This window comes from Mytilus californianus, unplaced genomic scaffold (assembly GCF_021869535.1).
Source record: "Mytilus californianus isolate M0D057914Y unplaced genomic scaffold, xbMytCali1.0.p SCAF_14, whole genome shotgun sequence".
In the NCBI taxonomy this organism is placed as follows: domain Eukaryota; kingdom Metazoa; phylum Mollusca; class Bivalvia; order Mytilida; family Mytilidae; genus Mytilus; species Mytilus californianus.
Window position 1 is genome coordinate 29,391,309 of NW_026262626.1, and position 24,175 is coordinate 29,415,483.

At 31.2% G+C, this 24,175-nt stretch overlaps 2 protein-coding genes across 2 annotated transcripts in view; one reads left to right on the plus strand and one right to left on the minus strand.

Moving 5' to 3' along the window:
* Window positions 1–11,642, minus strand: part of LOC127724703 (E3 ubiquitin-protein ligase parkin-like) — a 558,693-nt gene extending 547,051 nt beyond the window's left edge. The window contains exons 1-3 of the mRNA XM_052231775.1: window positions 11,399–11,642; window positions 1,841–1,955; window positions 587–699 (exon numbers count right to left, since the gene is read on the minus strand). Of these exons, the coding sequence (XP_052087735.1) occupies window positions 587–699; window positions 1,841–1,955; window positions 11,399–11,578 (408 nt within the window). The 5' untranslated portion in view covers window positions 11,579–11,642. The remainder of the gene's footprint in view (window positions 1–586; window positions 700–1,840; window positions 1,956–11,398) is intronic.
* A 185-nt stretch (window positions 11,643–11,827) lies between these two features.
* LOC127724747 (iron-sulfur cluster assembly scaffold protein IscU-like) lies at window positions 11,828–23,307 on the plus strand. Its single transcript, XM_052231844.1, has 5 exons — window positions 11,828–11,966; window positions 15,585–15,698; window positions 19,886–19,996; window positions 20,682–20,760; window positions 22,871–23,307. Exons 1-5 carry the CDS (start codon window positions 11,868–11,870, stop codon window positions 22,945–22,947), a joined length of 480 nt encoding a protein of 159 aa, XP_052087804.1. The 5' UTR covers window positions 11,828–11,867; the 3' UTR covers window positions 22,948–23,307.
* Window positions 23,308–24,175: the final 868 nt, after the last annotated feature.

The following is a 24,175-nucleotide window of genomic DNA, read 5'->3' on the forward strand; positions in this document are numbered from 1 at the left end:
ACATGTATTAATTCTTTAGCTTATTTTGTTCCTTAACTAATGCTCTTCTGATTAATAGTATCAATTTTAAATTCCAGATTTTTAAATTTCACATGACTACCGTACATCATTATGTTAAAATGTTAAACAATTATGTGACTTGTGAGACTGTGAATGAAACTGAACTGTGTTTGAATCTATATGCATTAAAACTGTAAAGGCATGCATGATGACTTTCATCTAAAGACAGAAAACAACATTGCATGTTAGTTTAAGCCCTTTTATATATCACTAAGAATACAAATTGCTTGAAGAAGACAATGTGGTAGACATGTAAATTTTATAGACATCCAATTTTTGGTCATGGCACCTCTCCTTGTTGCAAATTATTTTGTCTTGTTTCAAATTCAAACCTGTTCTTTGGCATACTTTTTTATACTTTGTAAATATTACTATCTTCGAGTTGAATCAGTATGTACTAAAAAAAATTTATTGGAATCAATTATCTCCTTCTAGTTCAAGTGGACTTTTTAATACACCCTGTAAATGGAATGATCTTTTCCTATAAGATCTTTCACCTTTAAGTAAGACTGAATGTAAGGCTTACCCTTTGTAACACAATATGACCTTCACAACAGATGGCACATTTCACTCTCAACTTTCCTGGACACAAACTTTGGCACTGTTCCTTACAATATACAAAGAAATGGTGAACATCTCCTGTAAAACAGAAATACTTTTTTATACCTGACTGCATCGACAAAAAATATACATGTTTGATTTCTCCTGTAATAGAATGAAGTAATAAGCATGTCAGAATCAGAAGCCTAATAACATGAATAAAAGGTTATTGCTTTTTCTTTTCAGTTAATTGACAATTCCATTTATTGTACTTCCCTGCACTTATTACACCTTGCTAAGTCGCTCTGTAATTTTCATATCACAACTATGGGAAGTGAGCAGAACCTTTCAGTGACGTCACAATTTGTAAGGAGGAGTTATCAGCACCATCAAAATGTGACAGCAGAACTTATCATAGTTACTTTTGTTAGGATAACCAATAATAAAACTATCTCAGAAGTGAGGAAAAAGACCAGAAATAGTTTGACACACAGATTATAAGTTTTCTGCATGTAGATATCGTTAAATTTCAGCAATTTGACACAATGTGAACCATTTTTGCTCCTTCACTGCACTCACTTGCAGTTCCATTCACATTATGGTTGAAGGCTGATATTCTCTAATATCAAAGTGCAGAAAACCTGATAACCTAAATATAGTCATAAGGTTAAGCATAAAAATTTAATAGCTTACTTATGGCTGTAACTCATTATTTCTATGTGCTACTGTACAAAATTAAGTCATGCACTGAACATTTTACTACCAAAGGGTCAAAGTCAAGGTCACAGACCCCTGACTTTGATACATGACATCCCCCCTCCCCCAAGTGATTCATATATTTCTCTTATAACTTTGTGTGGGGTATAAAAATTGCCAAATTCAAAATGCAGCTTCTCCCTATGTAATAAAACATTTTTTTTAAATATTATATATTCACAAGGCATGCTTCTATTGTATAATTTTTAACTCCTTTAAAACAATTCTAAAATTGGAAAAGAGATAAATCTTCATAGATTCAAACATTGCCAAGATTTTTGTAAAAATATCCATTGAAACAAACTTGACTCTCCCTCCAACCAAGACAAGCACACAAAAAGACAAACAGTTGGACAATAGTATGACATTTTCATTGTTGAAACTTGAAAGGTACAAATACATGAAAATAAGATTACCACAAACATTACCAGTTATATAATTCTGCTATTCTGTTAGCTGTGCACAGTGTACTATAAATGCTTACTATTAGCTTTTCCACTTTTCACATCCTCAGTGTCTGCTGAAATACACTTTGCTGTCACTATTAGGGGTTTTTGTTGAAAAGCATGGATTACTGTACAATTACAGATAGATACATCCTGAAATGAAACAATAAAATATTTTACTTCCAGGATAATTGGTCTCAGTGGCTGTTTGATTTAGATAAGTCTCTTAACCTACCTCTAGAGATCAGTTCAATCCATGGTTAGTGGTGAGCATTGCTGCTTTCATATACAAAAAGGATTTAGATTTTCATATGCACTCTTAAGTTTAGTCAGGGGTTTCAAAATCCCTATTGGCTTGGAAATAAAACACAAAAAGGATGGGTCACTCAAAGAGTAGTCAACAAAAAGGATGGGTCACTCAAAGAGTAGTCAACAAAAAGGATGGGTCACTCAAAGAGTAGTCAACAAAACATTTAAACAAAACTGCAGTTGACTATTAATTAATCATTGTCATACTTATTATAAAGAATTATGCAAAGAAAAATTTGTTAACTTAAAAAAAGTATTATTTCTATAAGGGAACAGTCATTATTTATCAGCTGAGGGGGTCGGTTCATTTTAGGGGGGGGGGTCATTACCAAAAATATCATACAGCTGGGGGGGTTGCCATCAAAAATTTTATTTGACTGGGGGGGTCACACAATGAAAGTTTTTATGTCTGACAAGCATATAAATTGTTGACAATATTGAAGTGAGTGTGCAATCGTTTAAACAATTTCTGTCATTAATAAATCATTGATCATGTACAGCACTAGCAGGATGCCTAATTTCTCAAGGGTAGTGAATCTGGTCACTCCTTATCACAGTCATCTGTTATGGTTCATTATCCCATGGAACTATTATATTGACCCTTTATCCATAGGATGTGAAAGTTTACAACCCGACTTATCTCAAGATTAACAACTGTATAAAACATTTGTCTCTAGTTTTGACCACAGGAAACAATGAGTTTTAAATGTTTCTGAACATGTGTATTACGACTTTCTAAAGTGTTCAAATCATTTTAATGCGATTTCTTAGGATAGATATAGGACTGTAAAAGGTGTGTACGTTCTAAAATAATTTGTAAATATGTATAATTATTTTATGAAATTATTACAAAGATATCGAATAATAATCAGAATTTTTAATGTTCAAATCGAGGGCCCTTGTTGGGCAGCACGGCATTCACACACACACAAAACAATACACTTGGGTTTCGTAAAACATTTTTCACATTGAAATAAAATATTGAATGTTCATATAATTATTAACTTACATATATATTTCTTTATCTCAAATAAATCATGTACATTTTTGTACATATTTGATCCAGGAAGGACTAGAACCATAAAATCAGTAATATTTGTAATGTGCTATTTTCAGTTGTACTTCCAAGAGTGGAATTGAAATAAAAAAATATCTATATGATGAGAAAATTAAAATCCACAAAACATTTATAAAACTTCAAAATTTTAATAAAGGCATTAAAAGAATTGAGACATATTGTTTACTCTTTTTTTATGTTTTTTTTTCATTCACAAATAATTCTGTGTCGGACCTGGGACTATTATACTAGTTAGTATAATAGTCCCAGGTCGGACAGTAAATTTACATTTATTCATAATAGAGGGAAAATCATTATTGAAAGGTTATATATAAAATTTGTACAATTTTATAGGTTGCAGTCAAATAAATTGGAACAAAGAATTTTCTGTGTTTTTTTTTTTGCGTGAACCCTCAGGGGTTCACGCATATTTATTAGTTAGAAATATAGTCTATGGAGGAATATTCGGAACCTTAATTATTGGAATTCGGAACATTTGTTCTTCTTATCTGTATTAGTTTCCTGCAATTAAGAACACCTCCATACGGAGCATTTAAGATATCTAAAACTTGGCAATAAAGAACTTTACACAGATCGCTAACTCACTTATATGCTATATGGTAATAAAAGATATAGTTGATAATCTATGTAGAAAAAAAAGAAATAGATTCCCCATACGTATAATTCTTAAAGAATAATAATGATTCAAAACATGGACACATGTACCTCAGTCTTTCAAACATTCATTAAATTAATCTAGAAATAATTAATGAGGCATTGCGAAATGGTCAACTAGTAGGAGACATTAATTAATGTTCCTTACGACTGATCATCAATAAGTGTAACTCTCCCACGAGACACATTGAGAGATAAATGATCTATTATAAAACCATTTTTGTAGAGGCATAACTTTTAAGTTCAAGATACAAAAGATTTCATTAATAAAACACACGAGGTAAAAAGGGAATGCATTCTTATTGCCTATGATGAAACGTAAATGTACACAAATATGATCATTGATAATTTAAAAGAAACAGTTATCAATGCAGAAGAATTAATTGACACAAAAGAATATCCTTTAAAGATTCTCAACGAAAAAGATTAAACTGCATTTGTTTAATTATTCTTAAAAACAATAAATTTGAGTTTAATGGAAAGTTATACAAACAAGTTATAGGAGTGCCCCCTCCATAGGTGGTATATTTTCACCATCATGCACATATCTGCATCTGTCTGTCCTATTACAGCCGATTTCAATCAGTGTGTAGGAAAAGGTAATATCTTTGGTTAGCTTGCTTGCTAGCTGAACCGTGAAGTCATTATTAGGTTAGGTAAACTACCCTCCTTTATGAGTAGACTAGTCCGACAGACTGATAGAATTGGTTATCTGTGGGACTAGTCTACTCATATAGGAGGGTGGTTTACCTAACCTAATAATGACTTCACGGTTCAGCTAGCAAGCAAGCTAACCAAAGATTTTACCTTTTCCTACACACTCAATGAAATCGGCTGTAATAATTATCTTAGATAAGTTCAAATGGAAAGAAAACATCAAATTACACTGTCAATATAGAGATGACGGTGTTATGGTCTTCACAGGCAAAATAGAGCAAGTTGAAGATTTCTTTAACATAGCGAACAAAATTTCCCCTATACTTAAGTTCACATATGAGATAGTTGTTGGGAGACACATGCTTAAAAAGTTAATTTTATAAAAGAATCATGAATAGGTAATACTCATCTTCTTGTTATTATATGTTTTTGGACAATTGCTAATCTATCCTCGCAAACCCCATACCGGTAGTAATTTATAATAGTTTGTAATGCCAAACATCGAGGAATATAGCAATCCTCAATTTGTCTAATTTCATTTACCATAAGTTTTAAATAAATAGTGAGTTATCGCCTCAACTCCAAAGAATATCACTCAGTGTCTGTAAATCGTTTCATATCGTTAGAATTATTTTAAGGACTCAAACGTATATTCATTTTCGATGTGACTTGTAAATTCTGCATCTAACACACACGTAAAAGGTGCCTTTAAATTTCGTCCTAATTTCCAGAACCTAAGTTGTATTTTTATATAAGATTAAGTATGGTTTCTTTAAATAAAAAAGGAAGATTAGTATGTTTGCCAATAAGACAACTCTCTACTAGATACCAAGTGACGTAGAAATTAACAGCTATTTGTCACCGTACGGCCTTCAACAATGAGAAAAGCAAAACCCATACCGTATAGTAAGCTATAAAAGGCCTCAAAATGACAATGTAAAACAACTCATACTTGAAAAACTAACTACCTGATTTAATCGCGGTCATTTATTATAATTATTGCTTTTGTTTCCTTATTTATATTTAAGTTTGATAAAAATTTAGAGCCTTAATTACTATCAATAGAAATTCGTTATCTTATCTCTGCATGTATCTATCATCACTCAGTCTCTATAAAAGACATTCGTTATTTTATTTCTGACTCTGTATTAGTTTTTCACCACTGCTGCATGGCATATGCATAATCATTTTTTTTGTTATACGACATCACAAACAACAAGCCCAAACATTTAATTTTTCTTTCAGAATCGTCAACATACCGCTAAAATATATTACAAAATATAAATTTTGTTGTAGCATCTTTTTTCTGCATTTTACACACCATCCAGAAATGAACTATTGAAATAAAAACATTCCTTATCTCCCTACTTTATATATAACACCACTCTCAACATGCCATAATTGTCCTGATTTACAAAAAAAGAAAATATCATCCTCCACACACATGGTAATGAAAATACTGAGATATAATTTACAATTCAGTTGAAATAATAATTAGCATAAAAAAAGTTCTAAGGTTCACGTATTGACTTTTTTTTTTTAAAAAGCAACTTGTTTCTTCTTTTTACGTCATTTCATTCATTTATAAGAGCACATGCTCATGTATATAAACAAATTTGGCTAATTGTGCCTTTAAAAGCTTAACTTTTGAAGGATTAGAAGTTTCAAAACCAGGGAAAATCTGTATTAAGATATGACTTCATTCTGTTCATGAAGGTTCAAGTTAAAATGCAATATATTTTTTTTTTCATTTAAATGCTTATTTTGTCCATTTTTCTTCTTGCATGTGTCAGATATTCATATTTGAAAGAAAAAAGAAAAAAAAAAAAAAGAAGTAAAACTCTATTGTATACTCAGGGTTTTCTCAAAGAAGAATACAACTGAAAAATGTTTCCTAAAATCAGTTGCATCAGCTTCAAAACAAAGAATATGAAAGGTCATGATGAAACATCAAGGCAATATAATATTTACAGAATATGACTTACTAGTGTTTTCTAACCAGACAAAGTAAATTATCTTCATCAAATTAATTAGTTCAAGCTACTTATCAGAATAAGATAACAGAACTATATAAAATAACAGAACTATAGTGTAGAATGTATTATAAAATATCAGTTCAAAATCAAAGAAAATGAGTCCTGCAATCATTGCCCCAATCAAGGAAAATCTTTTTATGCTGTATTCTGTTACGGATAGTGTCAATGTCCTCATAATTCTCATAGCTATTTTTCAAGTCAATGCCTGCAACTTTGTACTATGTAGCTTGCAGTTTCATCTTCTCCCAACTGTTAATGAATGAAATTTTTGTTTGGTGGGGGGTGGGGGTCATACTTTTCAAACTATGTTCTCAGGGGGGGGGTCATTATGTGGTTCATAAGAATCATGGGGGGGGGTTGCCAACAAAACCTTTTAATGTGAAAAATTTGAACCGACCTCCTCAGCTGATAAATAATGACCATTCCCTAATTTAATTCCATTACTATATAATAAAAAGTATATCTATTTACTTCATTTTTCCAGCTTTCTACTGATATGCAATTTAAGGTCATTATTTAAGGTAGCAGATTAGGTTTTAATGAAATAAATTTTCCATTTATCAGAAGATAATGTACTATCTACAAAAAATGTACATTAATTACCATTCTGGTGGCCATGAATTTAAGATATATATATATACAAGTCTAAATTGAAAACAACGTTCAAACCTATGATTGCGTTGGATAAAAACCGCAATTTTTATACGTGTGCATGCAAAACAAATTTCTTGTTAGAGGGGTCTAAATACAGCACAAACAACATTTTCCAAAAGATCAAAAAAGTGAAAAAAGTATATTTTAACAAAACGCATTTGACTAACAGGTCGAACAACAAATGTTCTTAAACCCTGCTGACTGCCATTGGCGATTGCCAAATACGGATCACAAGGTGTAATAAATGGATCTTAACTACAAATTTAATACCAAACAGAAAACAATAAACTTGGGACAAAGATGGTATACCGCAAACAAAGGTGCAAAGAATTTTTGTACACCATATCCGGATTTCGACAATTAATGTCTCTTCAGTGATGTTAGGAATCGAAACGGTTATTGGAAGTCCACATAATTTACCTCAATTTAGGATAGACTCTTGAATTTTGAGGAGTCAAAATAGGATGAACGGATCATATAAACCCGAAGGCAAATATAATACAAGCCCAAACGAAAAAATATAAACAAGTCTAAATTGAAAACAATGTTCAAACCTATGATTGCGTTGGATAAAAACCGCAATTTTTATACGTGTGCATGCAAAACAAATTTCTTGTTAGAGGGGTCTAAATACAGCACAAACAACATTTTCCAAAAGATCAAAAAAGTGAAAAAAGTATATTTTAACAAAACGCATTTGACTAACAGGTCGAACAACAAATGTTCTTAAACCCTGCTGACTGCCATTGGCGATTGCCAAATAAACGGATCACAAGGTGTAATAAATGGATCTTAACTACAAATTTTATACCAAACAGAAAACAATAAACAGAAAACAGAAACAGAAAACAGAAAAAAAAATATATATATATATATATATATATACTAGAATAAACAAGCAGTGACTATTCCCTTTAGTGTGTTAATTCAAGCTTGCTATTGTGATTTTGAGTTAAGCATTGTAGAAAAATTCCATGGATGGCACCAGATCCAAACCGACAACATCAAGATCTAAAGGCAGAACTCTAACTGACACGCTTTCGAGACGCGATGGCCATACTTCCACGTCATCCATAGGATGTGTTTGCCATACCATCACATCGTCCATACCTTGTAAAGACGTGTCGTCCATACCTTGTAAAGACGTGTCGTCCATACCTTGTAAAGACGTGTCGTCCATACCTTGTAAAGACGTGTCGTCCATAATTTAAGTATTTTTTCCATTGTGGTTATAACATATAACATAATAATACAACAAGTATTATTTCATAGTTATAACATAAATATGACTTTGTTGTATTTATTATGTACAAGTTTGCCGGTTTGAAAGAGTCAGTATAAATGTCAACTATATGGGTCATTTTCAAAAAATGTTGAATTTTGAAATTGCAAAATTGATTTAAAGTTACTAATTCAAACAACCCTTGTCATAAGCAAATCAAAACAAACAGTACTAATAGAACAACATATAAAAAGATGCAATCTTGATAATGTCATACAAGAATATATTGAAACTGTTTTTGATATGTTGTGCAATATTTTGTCTCTCCTGTTACCATGTTCAAAAGAAATTTCAGGTTATTTAGAAGAGGTTTAGATAAAACTTTAAGCTTGTTTTTCATAGCCAATAAGATGGTTTTCAAGAGTAAAAACTTCTATATATATATTCATTCTGTGAAATGATAGATTATTTGTCAATTTTCCATGCTGTACTGAAAAAAATTGGTTTTCAAAGGTTATAAAAATAACCATCAGTAATGCAAGTCTAAGATAGCAATTCATAATGATCAGTATGTTTTCTCTCTTTCTAATAAACCCAACATCAAGTAATTCCCTCGCATGTTGGTTTACTTTTGTCTTTATTTTATTGGTAACAGGAACATACGTTAATGATATATCACCATATAAAGTTCTATCCTGTTACCTTTTTGTCTATCCTGTTACCAATAGCAGTATTGCATCTACAAATCCTAAATTGCGAAGATTAAGACGTTATAACCTTTAGATGAGTTCAAACAACAAAACATTTCCTTATGTGTACAACTATATGTAATTATAAACTTTTAAAGTCGTTTTTGTCTACTATGCTCTATCCTGTTACTGTAACCATAGCAACCATAGTAACAGGATAGACATAACAGGATAGACAAATTTCTTCCTTTTTTAATGCTGTTGTAAAATAATTACTCCCTTTGACGAAGTGATAATGTTTTCTGTTGTGATTTTGGTTTCCAACACATTATTGCAATTTTTTACAAGTATAATATTGGTGTAATTAATAAATATGTTGGTAACAGCATAGACATGACAAAAGGGTAGCCATTTTTTTTTTTCACTAAATGTCTAGAATTTTTTTTTCTCTACACTGTTATACAAGAAACATGCTGTGTTAAATGTTTAGATTATTTGGCGCTTTTGAAATCAACACTGACTAGTTCAATATTCATTGGGAGGACAATTTAACAGTTGATCTAAGTAGCGGTAACAGGATGGACATGAACTTCATGTACGCTGATTGAATTTAGTTTGTAGAAAAAAATGTTACATATTAATAATAAAGAAGCTGCAATTTTTTGTTAGAGTTAAATTATTATTAACATTCTAAAAAAGTCCCTTTTGCAGATATCAAGACAATCAGAAAGTAGGGAAAAAATCATTTGAAATGTGTTGCTCTGACACACACTAGCTACTACACTCTACGCACATAAATTACGCAAAAATCAGACTTATATTAAAATAGATCTAAATCGTGTTTATTATTAATGTTCTGACTCATAAATTCTACAAACTTTCATTTCAACACTTACCACTGCATTTTCCATTAGAAATACAAATTTTAGCATAGTACGTGTACTGAAAATTCGACATTTTTTGAAAATGACCCATATATTAATTTTTACTTCTGTACATCTGCTGTTCAACAAGACAACTAGACTTATAGAAGACTGGTTTTAAGTTAATGCTATTGATAATTCATCCCTACTATGACTTTGATTTACAGCTTTTTAACAGAGAGTAGAAACTAAACAGCGTATTCCATCTATGCAGTACTGCGTACCATATATTATTCTCGTAAGAACAAGAATTTCTCTATCCAATGTATGTTTGTCTCCACTGGAACTCAGCTGTTGTTTTTACAGTGATCTCGTTTTGTATTTCCTTTACAATTTTTTGACAAAAGCATAATTAATACTATTGTTCATCAAAGAAATGATAAACAATTAACAATCTTCTTAAAATTTAAAATAAATCATGATCTGATTACTTAGTTTTATATTTCAAAACTAAACTTATTGTTTTAACTATGACAGAAATTCTCCCATTTTGGATATTCATTTTCATTTGTTTCATTGTTCAGTTTGTTTACACAAAATATTAAAAATTCATTTAGAAAATAATATAAATATTTTATTAGATTAAGCACTTTTATATATGATACATATAATGCGTATTCCAAGTGTATAACATATAAAAATATGGCAAATAATGTAAATACAGCATAATACATTTATGAGTTATGATAACCATCTACATAGGGGGTCTCATTGGGGGGTTCTGATCACGGATCCCGCTTACTGTTTTGTCAGATTCCCGTATCCCGCTTACACTATGTACATAAGCAATTCTCATTATTTTGTAATTTCCCGTGTCCCGCTAGACTTCATTTCCCGTTTTCATGGTACAATAATTTGACTTTCACGTGTCACGCTTACAAAAAATCTGCAATCCCGGGTCACGCTTAGACCCCAATGAGACCCACTACATACATTATCACAATACTTTATAAATAAAATTTATTTGTGAAAAAAAAGCGATGGATGACCCATCTCCACAAAGTATGGACGTTGTTGTCCTATGGCCGATACATCTTTTCAAGGTATGGACGTTACATCCTATGGACGATGTGGCAGTATGGACGTCGCGTCCTGCATCGACTGACACAGCTAAAGAAGATCTTCTGTAACTTTAACCAAGTTAGGTTCCAGTGCTGTTGATATAAAGGGAGTCTAACTGGTGAAGAAAAATCTTATTTGGCTCAGTTGGTTTGAGTGTGGGCTTTAGATCCAGTGCTAGAGGGTTCAAATCCCTCTGGTATGGATCATACATGTATTTTCACAATAGTGCTGTATTATGATTTGGTTTTGAATCCTAGTATGGGTTAAGTTTACATTTGTCCAACGGGTGACATAGTCTAGTTTTTTAGTTACCTTTAAAGTAGCATCATTTTTCAGTACACAGCCTGTAAATATCAATTGTATTTCTTCGGGTGGTAGTTTTATTCTTTTGGAAATTTCTCCTTTCACTTTCCATACATTCCAGTCAGTATCTACTTCGATTGTAAAGGACGAAGAAACATTGTATTTTACATTTATTACAATGCTTGTCATCTGAATATCGAATATCAGAACTAACCAGCAATGTCACCTACTTTCAATTTCAGGTCAGAATTGAGAAGTGAAAGTAGATATCTATATTACTACGCACAATTATGCCTGATTAAAGCTTGTGCGCATGTAATCATAAATGGCCTTCAAATGATTTAACGAGTGTGTTTATAGAAAGACGGTCATTAATGCATGTCAATTGAACATCAATTTGTATATCAAATCACGGACACGTTAATAATATAAAACTTTATTGGCGGATACAGTCAACTGGAAGTAGTGACTAGACTACATGCAAAACAACATCATGGCTCTATTACGAGTTGGACAAATTCTTCGATCAGTGGGAGAAAGCCGAACCACGTCTTTGGTTGCGCTTTATCACAAAAATGTAGGCGTATATGTGTACCTCAGTACATCTTTTAGGCAACATTTGTAGTCGTAGATGATGTCATAGTCTTACGTAAAAAAATTATGCAAGTGTCCTTTACTTTAACATACAAAATCACGTTTATTTTTTGTTTATATCAGATTAACAATGTTTTGAATAAGGATTTTCTGTGAACCAGATAATTAAGTTTCAAATACATCCTACTTTTTTCTGACATGACATGTTTGTAGACAGAAAAAACGGTCAACTGGGAAATTTGAGTTGCTGCCAAAGAGTTAAAAAAGTTGTCTCCCTTTGTAAAGATAAAGAATATCATTCGGTAACATGATTGTTAACAAAATTTTACAATAAACATTGATATGAATTAACACATATCTATTTACTTTTATATATACTTATATATATATATCCCCTCCATTATTAAAAAGAAAATATTGTTTCATTGATACATGTATAATCTTATCTCCACTGAGGGGGAGGTACCGCAAGGTAATTCATCACTCAATAAAACATTTTATTTAAATTGTACATTTCTCTATTTTATATTTTATATCTTATATCTTAAACAGTTGTTCCAGTAAGTACTTGGATTCAAGCTGTCCATAAACAATATGGCAATCTATAACTATCTATTTATGTTATGTATAATGATCTAAAATATAAACACTGGCTCTTTGCAGATATAAAGCAACAACAAACAACTATATATATAAATATTCAATTCAATATTTTATTGGAAAGAGCACAATAGAGGCGTGATCCAAGTATAGACAATAATATATTCAAACAATAACATCTACTATAAATGAAATAAAGATCAATGTAGATGGGACGATCTGTCACTACAAGACAGTGTGTACTGGTACAGTCTGTCCTCCCAAGTGGGACAGTCTTCTCTGTCAATTCCAATCAACTTGTATGTTCACTTTGTACCTAGTACAAAGTGTACCCTCAATAGTATAGCTCTACATTTGTACATGTAAGAACATTGGCAGACTCTAATGGTATTTCTCATTTACTTATCATCCCCTGGTAATGTAAAAATATTTTATTTTCCTGAAAGGGGTGTTCCCTCATCAATGTTCCCCTATTAATGAAACAAAAGGACTCCCTGACGAAAAACCCTATAACCTTCGACCTGTCCACTGACTTTCCTGCCAAACAACTAAACATACACTTACTTAATTATTTCCAAAACAATACATTTGGTTTGTGCCAATAATTAATACAGGTAAATAATATAAATTAAAGATCTATATTGAAAAGAGATTTTTAATAATAATGTTACAACATAGTTTTGATAGCATAATATTACATATTCATCATATAGTATATTCTTCAGTCAGGGGTACTACTTAAACAAGTGATTTCAGAATCACTCCCTCGAGTGATTTTGGCTGTGAAATATTAAAAATTTTCTCACAGACTTTTTAAAATCACTGAAACAAGTAATTTTAGAAGTTAAAATGTAATCACTTTAATAAGTGTTTATAACATTTTCTTGATATTTTTCCCACAAGCTTGTTTTTTTTATTGGTAAAAAGACAACAATTCCATTGAAAAAACAACTATGTATATGCAGAAATTGTCTTTTGCTTGATAAGCCTGACACTTTTACAGTTTTTTTAAAATATGCAAAAACTGGAATAGTTTGTAGATCAGGTCATAACCTTGAAGTAGATCATTCTAACTCTAAAGAAAACCAATCAGGTTACCTAGTATTGTTGATCTTTGTCTGATAGTAAGAGTAGTTAATGAATTTTTGATTACAGAAAAATTCCCAAGGGTACTTTTAAAAGCTTTAGCGAACTAACTTACTGCCCAAGCGAACTAACTTACTGCCCAAGCGCACTGGTGAAATTAATATACAAAGAAAAAAGGATAATTGATTTATGTAGGAAAATTATAGAAAAGATTGTGAAAATATGGAAAATCAATGAAATTAGCATTTGAAGATCAAAGAAAACACTTAAATCACTTAAATAGGTGATAACTGAATTTATCAAATCACTGAAATAAGTGATGATGAAATCACTTGTTTAAGTAGCACCCCTGACTGTTCTTTAATAAACCAAAATAGAAACATTAAACACTGATTATATTTTTTAAATGCTGAGATTGTACTTTTTGCTGGCCTAAACCCTGTTTGACTGTACCCATTGATTGAACCCATGCATTCACATGACTATTAATGTATATAAGATAATTGTACAGGATTCTGCATAAAAAGATTACTTTGAAATGCTAATTGGCGCAAAAGCAAGAGGTCCTTTTCATAACTACACAATCCTATGAGTTTTCAAGACTTACCTTTGGATTTCATTTAAGAATTTCAAAACATGTACTTTGTACATACAGTACACAAAATAAATGAAATGTTTACTTTTATTCATGTCTTCAAACTATATACTTGGATGGAGAGTTGTCTCATTGGCACTCATACCACATCTTCTTATATCTACGTACACAAATGAATCTATATATATATATTTACATTTTATGCCATGATTTCACAACAAAGGTTATTACATGTATGTATCATTAACTTTATCAACTATATATATATGTAGGGCTCACATCCATGGTTTCAGATCTATGACAGATTCGCAATCTATGGTAAATATGACGTCATGCCATCCCAAATCTATGGCAGATTTTTTAAATTCCTAATCTATGGCAAATTTTTTAGTGACCTAATCTATGGCTGATTTTCTAGTTTGGAATGGAAATCTATGGCATGATATGAATGCGGCACCCATTGCAATGTCCAAAGGTACAAATAAGTCGGTAGTAAGTAAAAGTCAGTATTAAAAAAAAGAATAAGGAGTACCGCAACTGGAGCATATTCATAACCATTTGTGAAATGGACTTTCCGTAATAGTCAACCAAATCGTGATGGTGACCATAATATATCTCAAGTCAGGAAGTGATATACACTGAAACAAACTTTGGGAGTGAAATGATGTGCCCCGGGAGAATAAGCATTTCCTACTCTGTACATGGTACCTGTTTAACCCAGTCATTTAACCAACTAGTCAAAATGAAAGTCCACTAACAAACAAAAATGCAGTTTGAATAAATTTGAATTAAACAATTTGCCTGTTTACATAATATCTATATTGGCGCTAATAAATCTTTTTTAACAATTAAAGTCAAAGTGGTATCCTGTGATTTCATCCCTCACTTTATACATGTGTACTTTGCCAGCCGTAGATGCTATAATAATAACTATAATTCCTTTCCTGAAATATTTGCTTCTCAAAACAGTGGTGGCTTTATTCATCGTGGTATTAGGCTGGTAAAGCACATATTGTCCCTCCCCTGAATATAAGGCCACATCTTCCTGTAAACTATCAAGAGGGAAAGCGAAAGTGTTTCCCTGTGTATTTGTTTGTAAACTCTGTGAGAGCACTCCATTTTTCACAACCCTGGATCAACATCTGGTGACCACTTTTATAAAAATAAAAAGATCATGGATTTTACATGAGACAGTATCTCAGATAAAAGATTAGAATAAATATCAGCCAACAACAAAAATTATATTTGCACTTGGCAGAGTCAACATCTTTCAGCACTTGTGCAGGCATTAAATCTCAATGTTTTTTATTTCAATAACAGGTAATTGATCATTATGAAAATCCAAGAAATGTTGGATCTATGGATAAGAGTGACAAGGATGTGGGAACTGGATTGGTTGGTGCTCCTGCTTGTGGTGATGTCATGAAATTACAGGTAAGATAACATTGTGTACAGTCAAACTGTTATGGTAAACATGATCATTATCACCTGTCATCATCATGACAGGCAAATTAACTGCATACTGGTAGTAAGAAAGATGACATGTTAATGTGATGTACATTTTGTAAATATCAACATGAATTTAATTTATTTATAATATAATGTAATAAAGGATCTTTACGGATAAGATTATTTAACATTTATTTCTTGGAATTTGATATTGTTATAATTTGGATCTAGATATGTGAATTTCTCCCAGTGATCTTCATACCAAATTTATGAGAATCAGATAAATCTCTTTCCGATTAACATGGTAAATCTTCCTTTCCTTGGCAACTTCTTATGGAGTATACATTTCTCAGTTGGTTCGATATGCAACTGTTTACAGTGAAATCTCAGATATCATTCATTGATATATTAAGTACACGAACATTAATCATACATATAAAAAAAAAATAACATTCAAATCTGTTATAGTGTTGTTTTTAAATCAATGTGATTTGTATTTTTATACGACCGCAAAAAAAATTGCGGTCGTATATTGGTATCACGTCGTCATCCATAGACAGTTGGTTTCTGGACAATAACTTTAGTATAATTCAATAGAAATCTATGAAATTCAAACACAAGGTTTATAACCACAAAAGGAAGGTTGGGATTGATTTTGGGTGTTATGGTCCTAACAGTTTAGGAATTAGGGGCCAAAAAAGGGGCCCAAATAAGCATTTTTCTAGTTTCCAGACAATAACTTGTGGAAATTTGAATTGCGATTATGACCATATCTTGAGGGAAAGAATTTTTTTGGGGGAAAAAGGGGGGGGGTAAAAAGAAATTGTGGGGGGTCAATTTCAGAAATGAAAAAAAAAATTCTTCGAATATTATTTGATATTTTTTGCAAAAAAAAAGTGGGGGTGGGGGGGGGGGGTTAATATGCAACAGCATAGTGTATTGCATAAAAGCAAAAAAAAAAAAAGGGGGTAAATTTTTTTTTTTTTTTGTTGGGGAGGTGGGGTCAATTCGCAACAGCAAAGTGTATTGCACAAAAGCAAAAAATTGAATATAAATTCAAATCAAATTACCAATTCTAAGTTCTTTGACAACAGTTATTCTGTGTCAGAAACCTTTTATGTGTCAAATATTTAATTAGAATCCAAATTCAGACCTGTTTCAAGCGCTAATATTGTGTTCATTTTTGCCCCAACTGTTCAGGGTTGGACCTATGTGGTCGTATCCAGCTGCACTCAGTGAAGCATTTTCTTGTTTGTTTGGTTGATTTTTGTTTGTATTTGTTTTTGAATTTTTTTTTGTTGCACAAGACCAAAGTTTTTTCTGCAATGATCATGAAATGACTGTATGAAATCTATTTGAAAATACAACAGCCAATATATACATAATGTAAGAATGTAAAACAGTGGTGATTTCTATATCGGCTGATCGAATAACATTGAGGTTTTACCTTTGCTGTTGTTGTCTGTATCATCAATAAATTAGTTTTTTGATTCAGCCATGCTGGATTTATGCGATCACTCTGGTTTTGGAGATGGTGCTGAATACTAAGTTGAAGACATATCATGAAACTAATTATGTATTTTTATGACTTTCAGAAACTTTCTACACCATTTTAATCATCAACTGCAAACTTTTGACATGTTATTTGACCTTAAATTAAGAAAAGATTGGTCAAATAGTGACTTTATTTAGATATACACTTGCATATAGTTCCTTTCTAAATCAAAATTTATGATGATTTACTATTTATGAATTAATTTGAAAAAGTATTTGTACATCAATTGAATCAGTTGATAAGAATTTTGAAAGTATTATATTAGTATCTTGTGCTTGTGTAAATTATTGTTCAATGAAATGTAGGTCAACATGTGTATTAATATATCTGAGTTGATTCCCACACTTTTTTGAAATGGTATTACTCAAATTCTTTCCATAGGCAAGTAAGAGTCAGAATGACTATTAACTGTCATGATTTTCAAATAATTACACTCAAAGGTGTAAGTATTAATTAGAAACAACCCCATGCTTAATTCAAAACAGTTAATATCTCATGACCTGTTACATAATTTAATAGACACAATTTATTACACACCTAACTGAATACACACATTCTTGACCACAGTAGTAAACCTACAAATGTATTATTTATTTTGATCTACACTACATTAAAATATTCTGTTAATTTTGCTAGCTAGCTGAATGATTAATCTGATGTGGTTTTTTTTTAAAGAAAATACTTAAAATGAAAAAAAATATGTATAAAAAATGCAAGCAAATTTTACTTTACTTGTAAAATCAGTGCTCTTAGCATCTGACATAAGTCAATAATCAAGTTCTAATTAATTAGTTACAATTATCAGAAATTTGGTTGAAATATTAAACAAAATTGCATAACTCTTACCTGAGCATTTTCTGCAATAAAATTTATTTGTTTGTTCTACAATCCATTATATTGCCATTTCACAGTAATTGGAAATATATCAGCATTAGGTATTTGTACATTCAGATTTTATTTAATATATGTTGTTGAGAAAGTGTTGATAAGGCCTCTTTCTGGAAATTATTAAACCTGTCATTATTAATGGCATATAAAAATATATTACTTGTGTGATGATTTTCCTTTCCATTCTTGTCAAAAATAAATCTGACAGAGTCTAAAATTGAAAGATCAGTATATATATCTATATTTGCATCAATATTGTGAAATTCCCTACCTTTGGACAATAACATAGAAATTTTACAGTAAGATTGGAAATGAAAAGAGAAAAAAAATTAGAAAAAAGTATGGTCAGAAAGAATATCAGGCTAGCTATGAATATGGCTGGATCACAACATTAAAGATGCTTTGATTTACTGTTTTTTATTGCACATCTCTTGTTCCTGTTGTTGTTCTGAAAAAGGGGGCAGTTAGAGTTTTCATATTTACAACTATGTGTAGGAACTATTTTGTTTTAAATATGTACTACTTTCCAGTATTTTCCAACTTTCCAGTATGTTCTTTTTTGACCGGGCCCGATTTGGTGGTGTTACATCTTACAAAGTCTATCCAAACTATTTTTGCAAACATTCCTCTCAAGCCAATGCTAGGGCTGTCTTAAACTTGTAGGGAGGTGAGACGTTTTTTTGTTGAAGGCATCACTGACTTTGAGATGAAGAACAGCAATAAAAGCACTGTTCCTTTGCTTTTTGTGTATTTTTTGCTGTGCATGTACTGATTTTGTGTCATGGATGGATACCCCATATCCTTTGTTTTTCTATCACAAAAGTAGATTTACCCTGTCACATGTGTCTGTTTTAAATTAGAATTCTCATGATCATTACAACATTAGCAGTTGTCTTTGTTTATACAATGTACATCTTATATTATTATACTTCATGTCAAAATGTCAGATTTTGATCGGTTAATACGAGGGTGATAATTTACTTTATCCCATGGCTTAGTGGGAGACAATTTTTTGAATGTCACCCTCATGCAGACCAATCAAAAATCAATCATTTAAAGGACAATGAATAGTATTGGAGTCAATGTTTTAAAGACAATACTCAAGTTCTTTGTTTTGTTTGGCCTCAGACCTTATTGTTAAGTACATGACGTCATAGTAATGTACTTTCAATTTAGAATTTAAAAGACAATACATATGTAAATATGAATTAATACAGAACATCCAGTATAATAAATTAAATATAAACACATAGCTGAGAGGGTGATTGTTCAGATTGTTACCCCTTGAAAAAACATTGTCAACATTGGCTTCGCCTTGTATGACTATGTTTTTTCTCGGGGTAACAATCTGCTTTATTATACTTCATGTCAAGATGCGGGATTCTGATTGGTTAATAGGAGGTAGACAATTTACTCTATTACCCTTCACGGAGATGCTTGATCATTTGTGCGCTTTACTAAACAGGGATGACTTATGTACAAGATGTGAAATTTAACAGACAGTAAATAACAGAGAACATTCGGTATAATAAAGTAAATAACACATAGCTAAAAGGGTGATAGCTTGGCTTCGACACAGTTAATTGTGTTTTCTCTGGGGGAACAATCTGCTCTATCACCCTCTCAGCTATATGTGTTATTTATATAGTACTTTAATATATTGTTCTTAATTATAAAGAATTAACTGTATGTATGCATAAAATTGACAAATTCAAATTCTATATTGCAGATAAAAGTTGATGACAATGGGAAAATTGTTGATGCTAAATTTAAAACTTTTGGTTGTGGATCAGCCATTGCTTCAAGTTCCCTAGCAACAGAATGGATCAAAGGCAAATCAGTAAGTCTGGGTATAATTTTAATAACAATGTTGTAACTTTATATATTTGCTGAAGATCTAAAATGTATGGTTCATACATTTGTATCATCACCGAAAAAAAATACTCAAAATGTGCCCATCTAAATACAAACACAAATTTCTAAACATGAACATTCACATTTGTATGTCTTACATACCGCAATATAAAATGGTAGTTTTCTTGATACATATGTACCATTGTCAATGAAAAGGGGAGATCATTTAAAATAATAACATGCTATATATTCTGTTTTGGCCATGACATTGAAAATCCCACAGACAAAATATTTGATATCTATTAAACTAGCTAACTTCATGAACTTAAGAAATTTATTTAATGAAATTGTTCAATAGATTTAAACTGTTTGACATATTTAGATAAAAAACAAAGTAAAATGACAGTTGTATACCGAAAAAAGTACACAGTGATTTATTACTTTGAAGTTTAAGCATAGTAAATATATGAAATACAGGTAGGCAAGGCAATAGACCAGGCAACATAGTGATGGAGAATCGAGAATCCATTATTGTCTCATCTATCACATAGCAGTTGCTCACCACTTCTTAGGGACATAATGGACCAAAAAAACTCGAAACAAACTGAAAGAGATGATTTATATTACTCTTCCAAGTTACTAGTGAACAACTTCATTCCATTATATTGCAGGTTGATGAAGCAAAGGGGATAAAGAATACAGATATTGCTAAAGAACTTTGTCTGCCTCCTGTAAAACTACATTGTTCTAGTAAGTAGTTACAATTTGCCACTAATAATCTTACCTTATTCTTATAAGTTGTAACAGTCTACCGCCAGTAAACTAACATTGTTGTCATAAGTTATAACAGTCTACGGCCAGTAAACTTACATTGTTGTCATAATTTATAACAGTCTACCGCCAGTAAACTTCCATTATTGTCATAAGTTATAACAGTCTACCGCCCGTAAACTTCCATTATTGTCATAAGTTATAACAGTCTACCGCCAGTAAACTTCCATTATTGTCATAATTTATAACAGTCTACCGCCAGTAAACTTCCATTATTGTCATAAGTTATAACAGTCTACCGCCAGTAAACTTCCATTATTGTCATAAGTTATAACAGTCTACCGCCAGTAAACTTCCATTATTGTCATAAGTTATAAAAGTCTACCGCCAGTAAACTTCCCTCATTGTCATAAGTTATAACAGTCTACCACCAGTAAACTTCCATTATTGTCATAAGTTATAACAGTCTACCGCCAGTAATCTTACATTGTTCTCATCAGTTATAACAGTCTACAGCCAGCAAACTGTCCCAGGTTAGGGGAGGGTTGAGCACTCACAAACATGTTTAACCCCACCACATTCCTTATGTGCCTGTCCCAAGTCAGGAGCCTGTAGTTCAGTTGTTGTCGTTGGTTCATGTCTGTCATATTTGTTTTTTTCGTAATTTGTTTTGTTATAAATTAGGACGTTAGTTTTCTCAATTGAATTGTTTCATATTTTTCATGTCAGGGCCTTTTATAGCCGATCATATGGTATGGGTTTTTCTCATTGTTGAAGGCTGTACGGTTGCCTATAATTGCTTACATCCACTTCATTTGGACTTTGGTGGATAGTTGTCTCATTGGCAATCATACCACATCTCTTTATTTTTATATTTACATTGTTGTCATCAGTTATAACAGTCTACCACCTGTTATTAAACATGTACCCAGATATTGTACCTTACATATATTAGACATAACCTAGCATTTCACAAGAGTGTTGTGTTTGGCTCTGCTTATAATGATTTGAATCCTTCCATATCTTTTCTCTTCCAATACTGCAGATGGGTTGTCTTAAGGTCAAGGGTACAGTAAATGGGCTAAAAAAAATCTATGGATTTGAAATTGGAAATTTGATGATTTAAAGACAAATTTAAGAATGTTTTTGACAATTTCATGTGCTTCTTAACAAATGTTCACCTATTTTGTAAGAATTGATTTGGTAATTTTACAGAAAATAGAAAAGATATTTGCATTATTTTTTTGACTTTCAGCTACAGTTCAATAAGCCAAAGTTGTATGAAAAATTTTACCAAAATCTGTGACAGACCATTTACTACATACCTTAAAGCTTGTTTTTACATGCTTCATCTATACACAAATAAAATAATATTCTTCCAAACTGGATCAATCATTAGATTTATCATAGAATTGTTAAATACCTTATTATACAGGCTGTCAAACACAGGCACTTATCTCTGAAAACAAAAATTCATATATATACCTTATCATACTAGTACACAGGGTACCCAACTCCCAATTTTTGAGAAATGAAACTCAAGTTCTGAACTTTTGTTATATTTCGTTTCCGCTGTGGTCTATCTCACTGAAACTTGTTATATCATAAATCTAAATTCTTTTTTTCCAATTCTCTGAATATTTCAATATGTTGAATGTACTTAAAAAAATTCTTGGTTCCTTTGAACCGAACAACTTCATATTTGGTCAGCAACTTGACAGCAATGAGTTGTATTATGTTAACACTTTTCAAATTTATTAGACACCTACTTCCTGTATTTTCGATAGTTGAATATACAGTTTTTCACTGCTTTTACAGCCAAGACTCTTCATGTGTACAAATTTTCAATAAAATCTATGACTGACTTCCTAATTTCAATTGTGTTAAGCAAAAAAGCTGGTTGTAGGACTTGGGAGAAAAAAATACTTTTTCACATTTTATCTGACTTTGTTATAGGAGAAAACATATTTCTTTGTCATGTGAACAAAGCAGTTTCCAAACAGCAATGGGTGTAATATGGTAATTACTTCAAATAGCTGTTTATCTAGAGTCTTGTTATGAATTAGTATATGTAAAATATATTTTTCAGTGCTTGCTGAGGATGCTATACAAGCAGCACTCAAAGATTACAAGTTGAAGAATACACCAGAAGAGACAGTTATGTGAAAGAAACTATTTGTATCAATAATAAGCAGTTGTAATGTTTGTAAATAAACCAACAGTCCACCTGATTTTTCTAGAACTTGAAAAACACTGAAGATTTGATTTTTTTGTTTTCGTTTTCATTTGTTTTTACAGTTTTACATTTGTACATGTAAATATGACAATTTTCAAAACTTTATTCTATCAAATCTTAATTCAAAGCTAATACATTAGTCTTTCAAGCTTAAAAGCATTTAATAAATAACTTCTGAAAAACTGTTGTACAGTTACAGATTGTAGAAATAAATACACGCTTAATTACTTGGTGTTTGTGTATATTAATTATGTTGATGAAGTTATTTGATATTAAAGATATTATACTTAGTTTTAGTTTTTCTGTAATAACATATTTACTTCTAATATTTGGCTAACATTGTTAAAACTGGGCAATACCTTAGTCAAAGTATAGCCAAGATTATATGACTTATGACATCAAAATATAGCCCAGTTTCTATGACTTATGACATCAATATCTTGGTAAAATAACCCTAGGTTTTATGACTTGTGACAACAATATCTTAGTCAAAATCAACCCCAGGTTTGTTTTGCTTATGACATCAATACCTTAGTAAAACAAATATCTCAAGTTATATGACTGGTGAAATCTATATAATAGTCAAAATATAGCCTAGGTTATTTGACTTGTTACAATCAATATCTTAGTCATATAAAAAGCCTAGATTATATGACTTATGAAATCAACATCTTAGTCAAATAAAAAGCCATGATAATACGACTTGTGATAATCAATATCTTAGTCAAAATATAGCCCAGATTATAAGACTTGTGACATCAATATATTAGTCAAAATATTGCCCAGTAGATCAATACCTTTAAGGGCACACTATAAAGTGGTTTGTTTTTTTAGGTTTAATTTTTTGCAAGTTCACAATGTTTTATGTTTTTTACCCATGATTGTGATTTCTCTAAAAGATCAATTTTACATGAAGCAGGATTTTCAAGATTTAATTTAATTGCTAAGTAAAGGAAAATAAATCCTTCACGAAAATTTCCCCTTTTACAGTATGATGCATTTACCAGTGTCATCGGGAGAGAAACATGAAAATAGACATTTAATACTGGTACAATATATGTAATACAGGTTCAAGAATCATTTCCATTGAAGTTATGTAACTTTTAGCAATTGTGAGATTTATGAAAGGAGAATCAAGCAAAGACAAATAAGTTAATT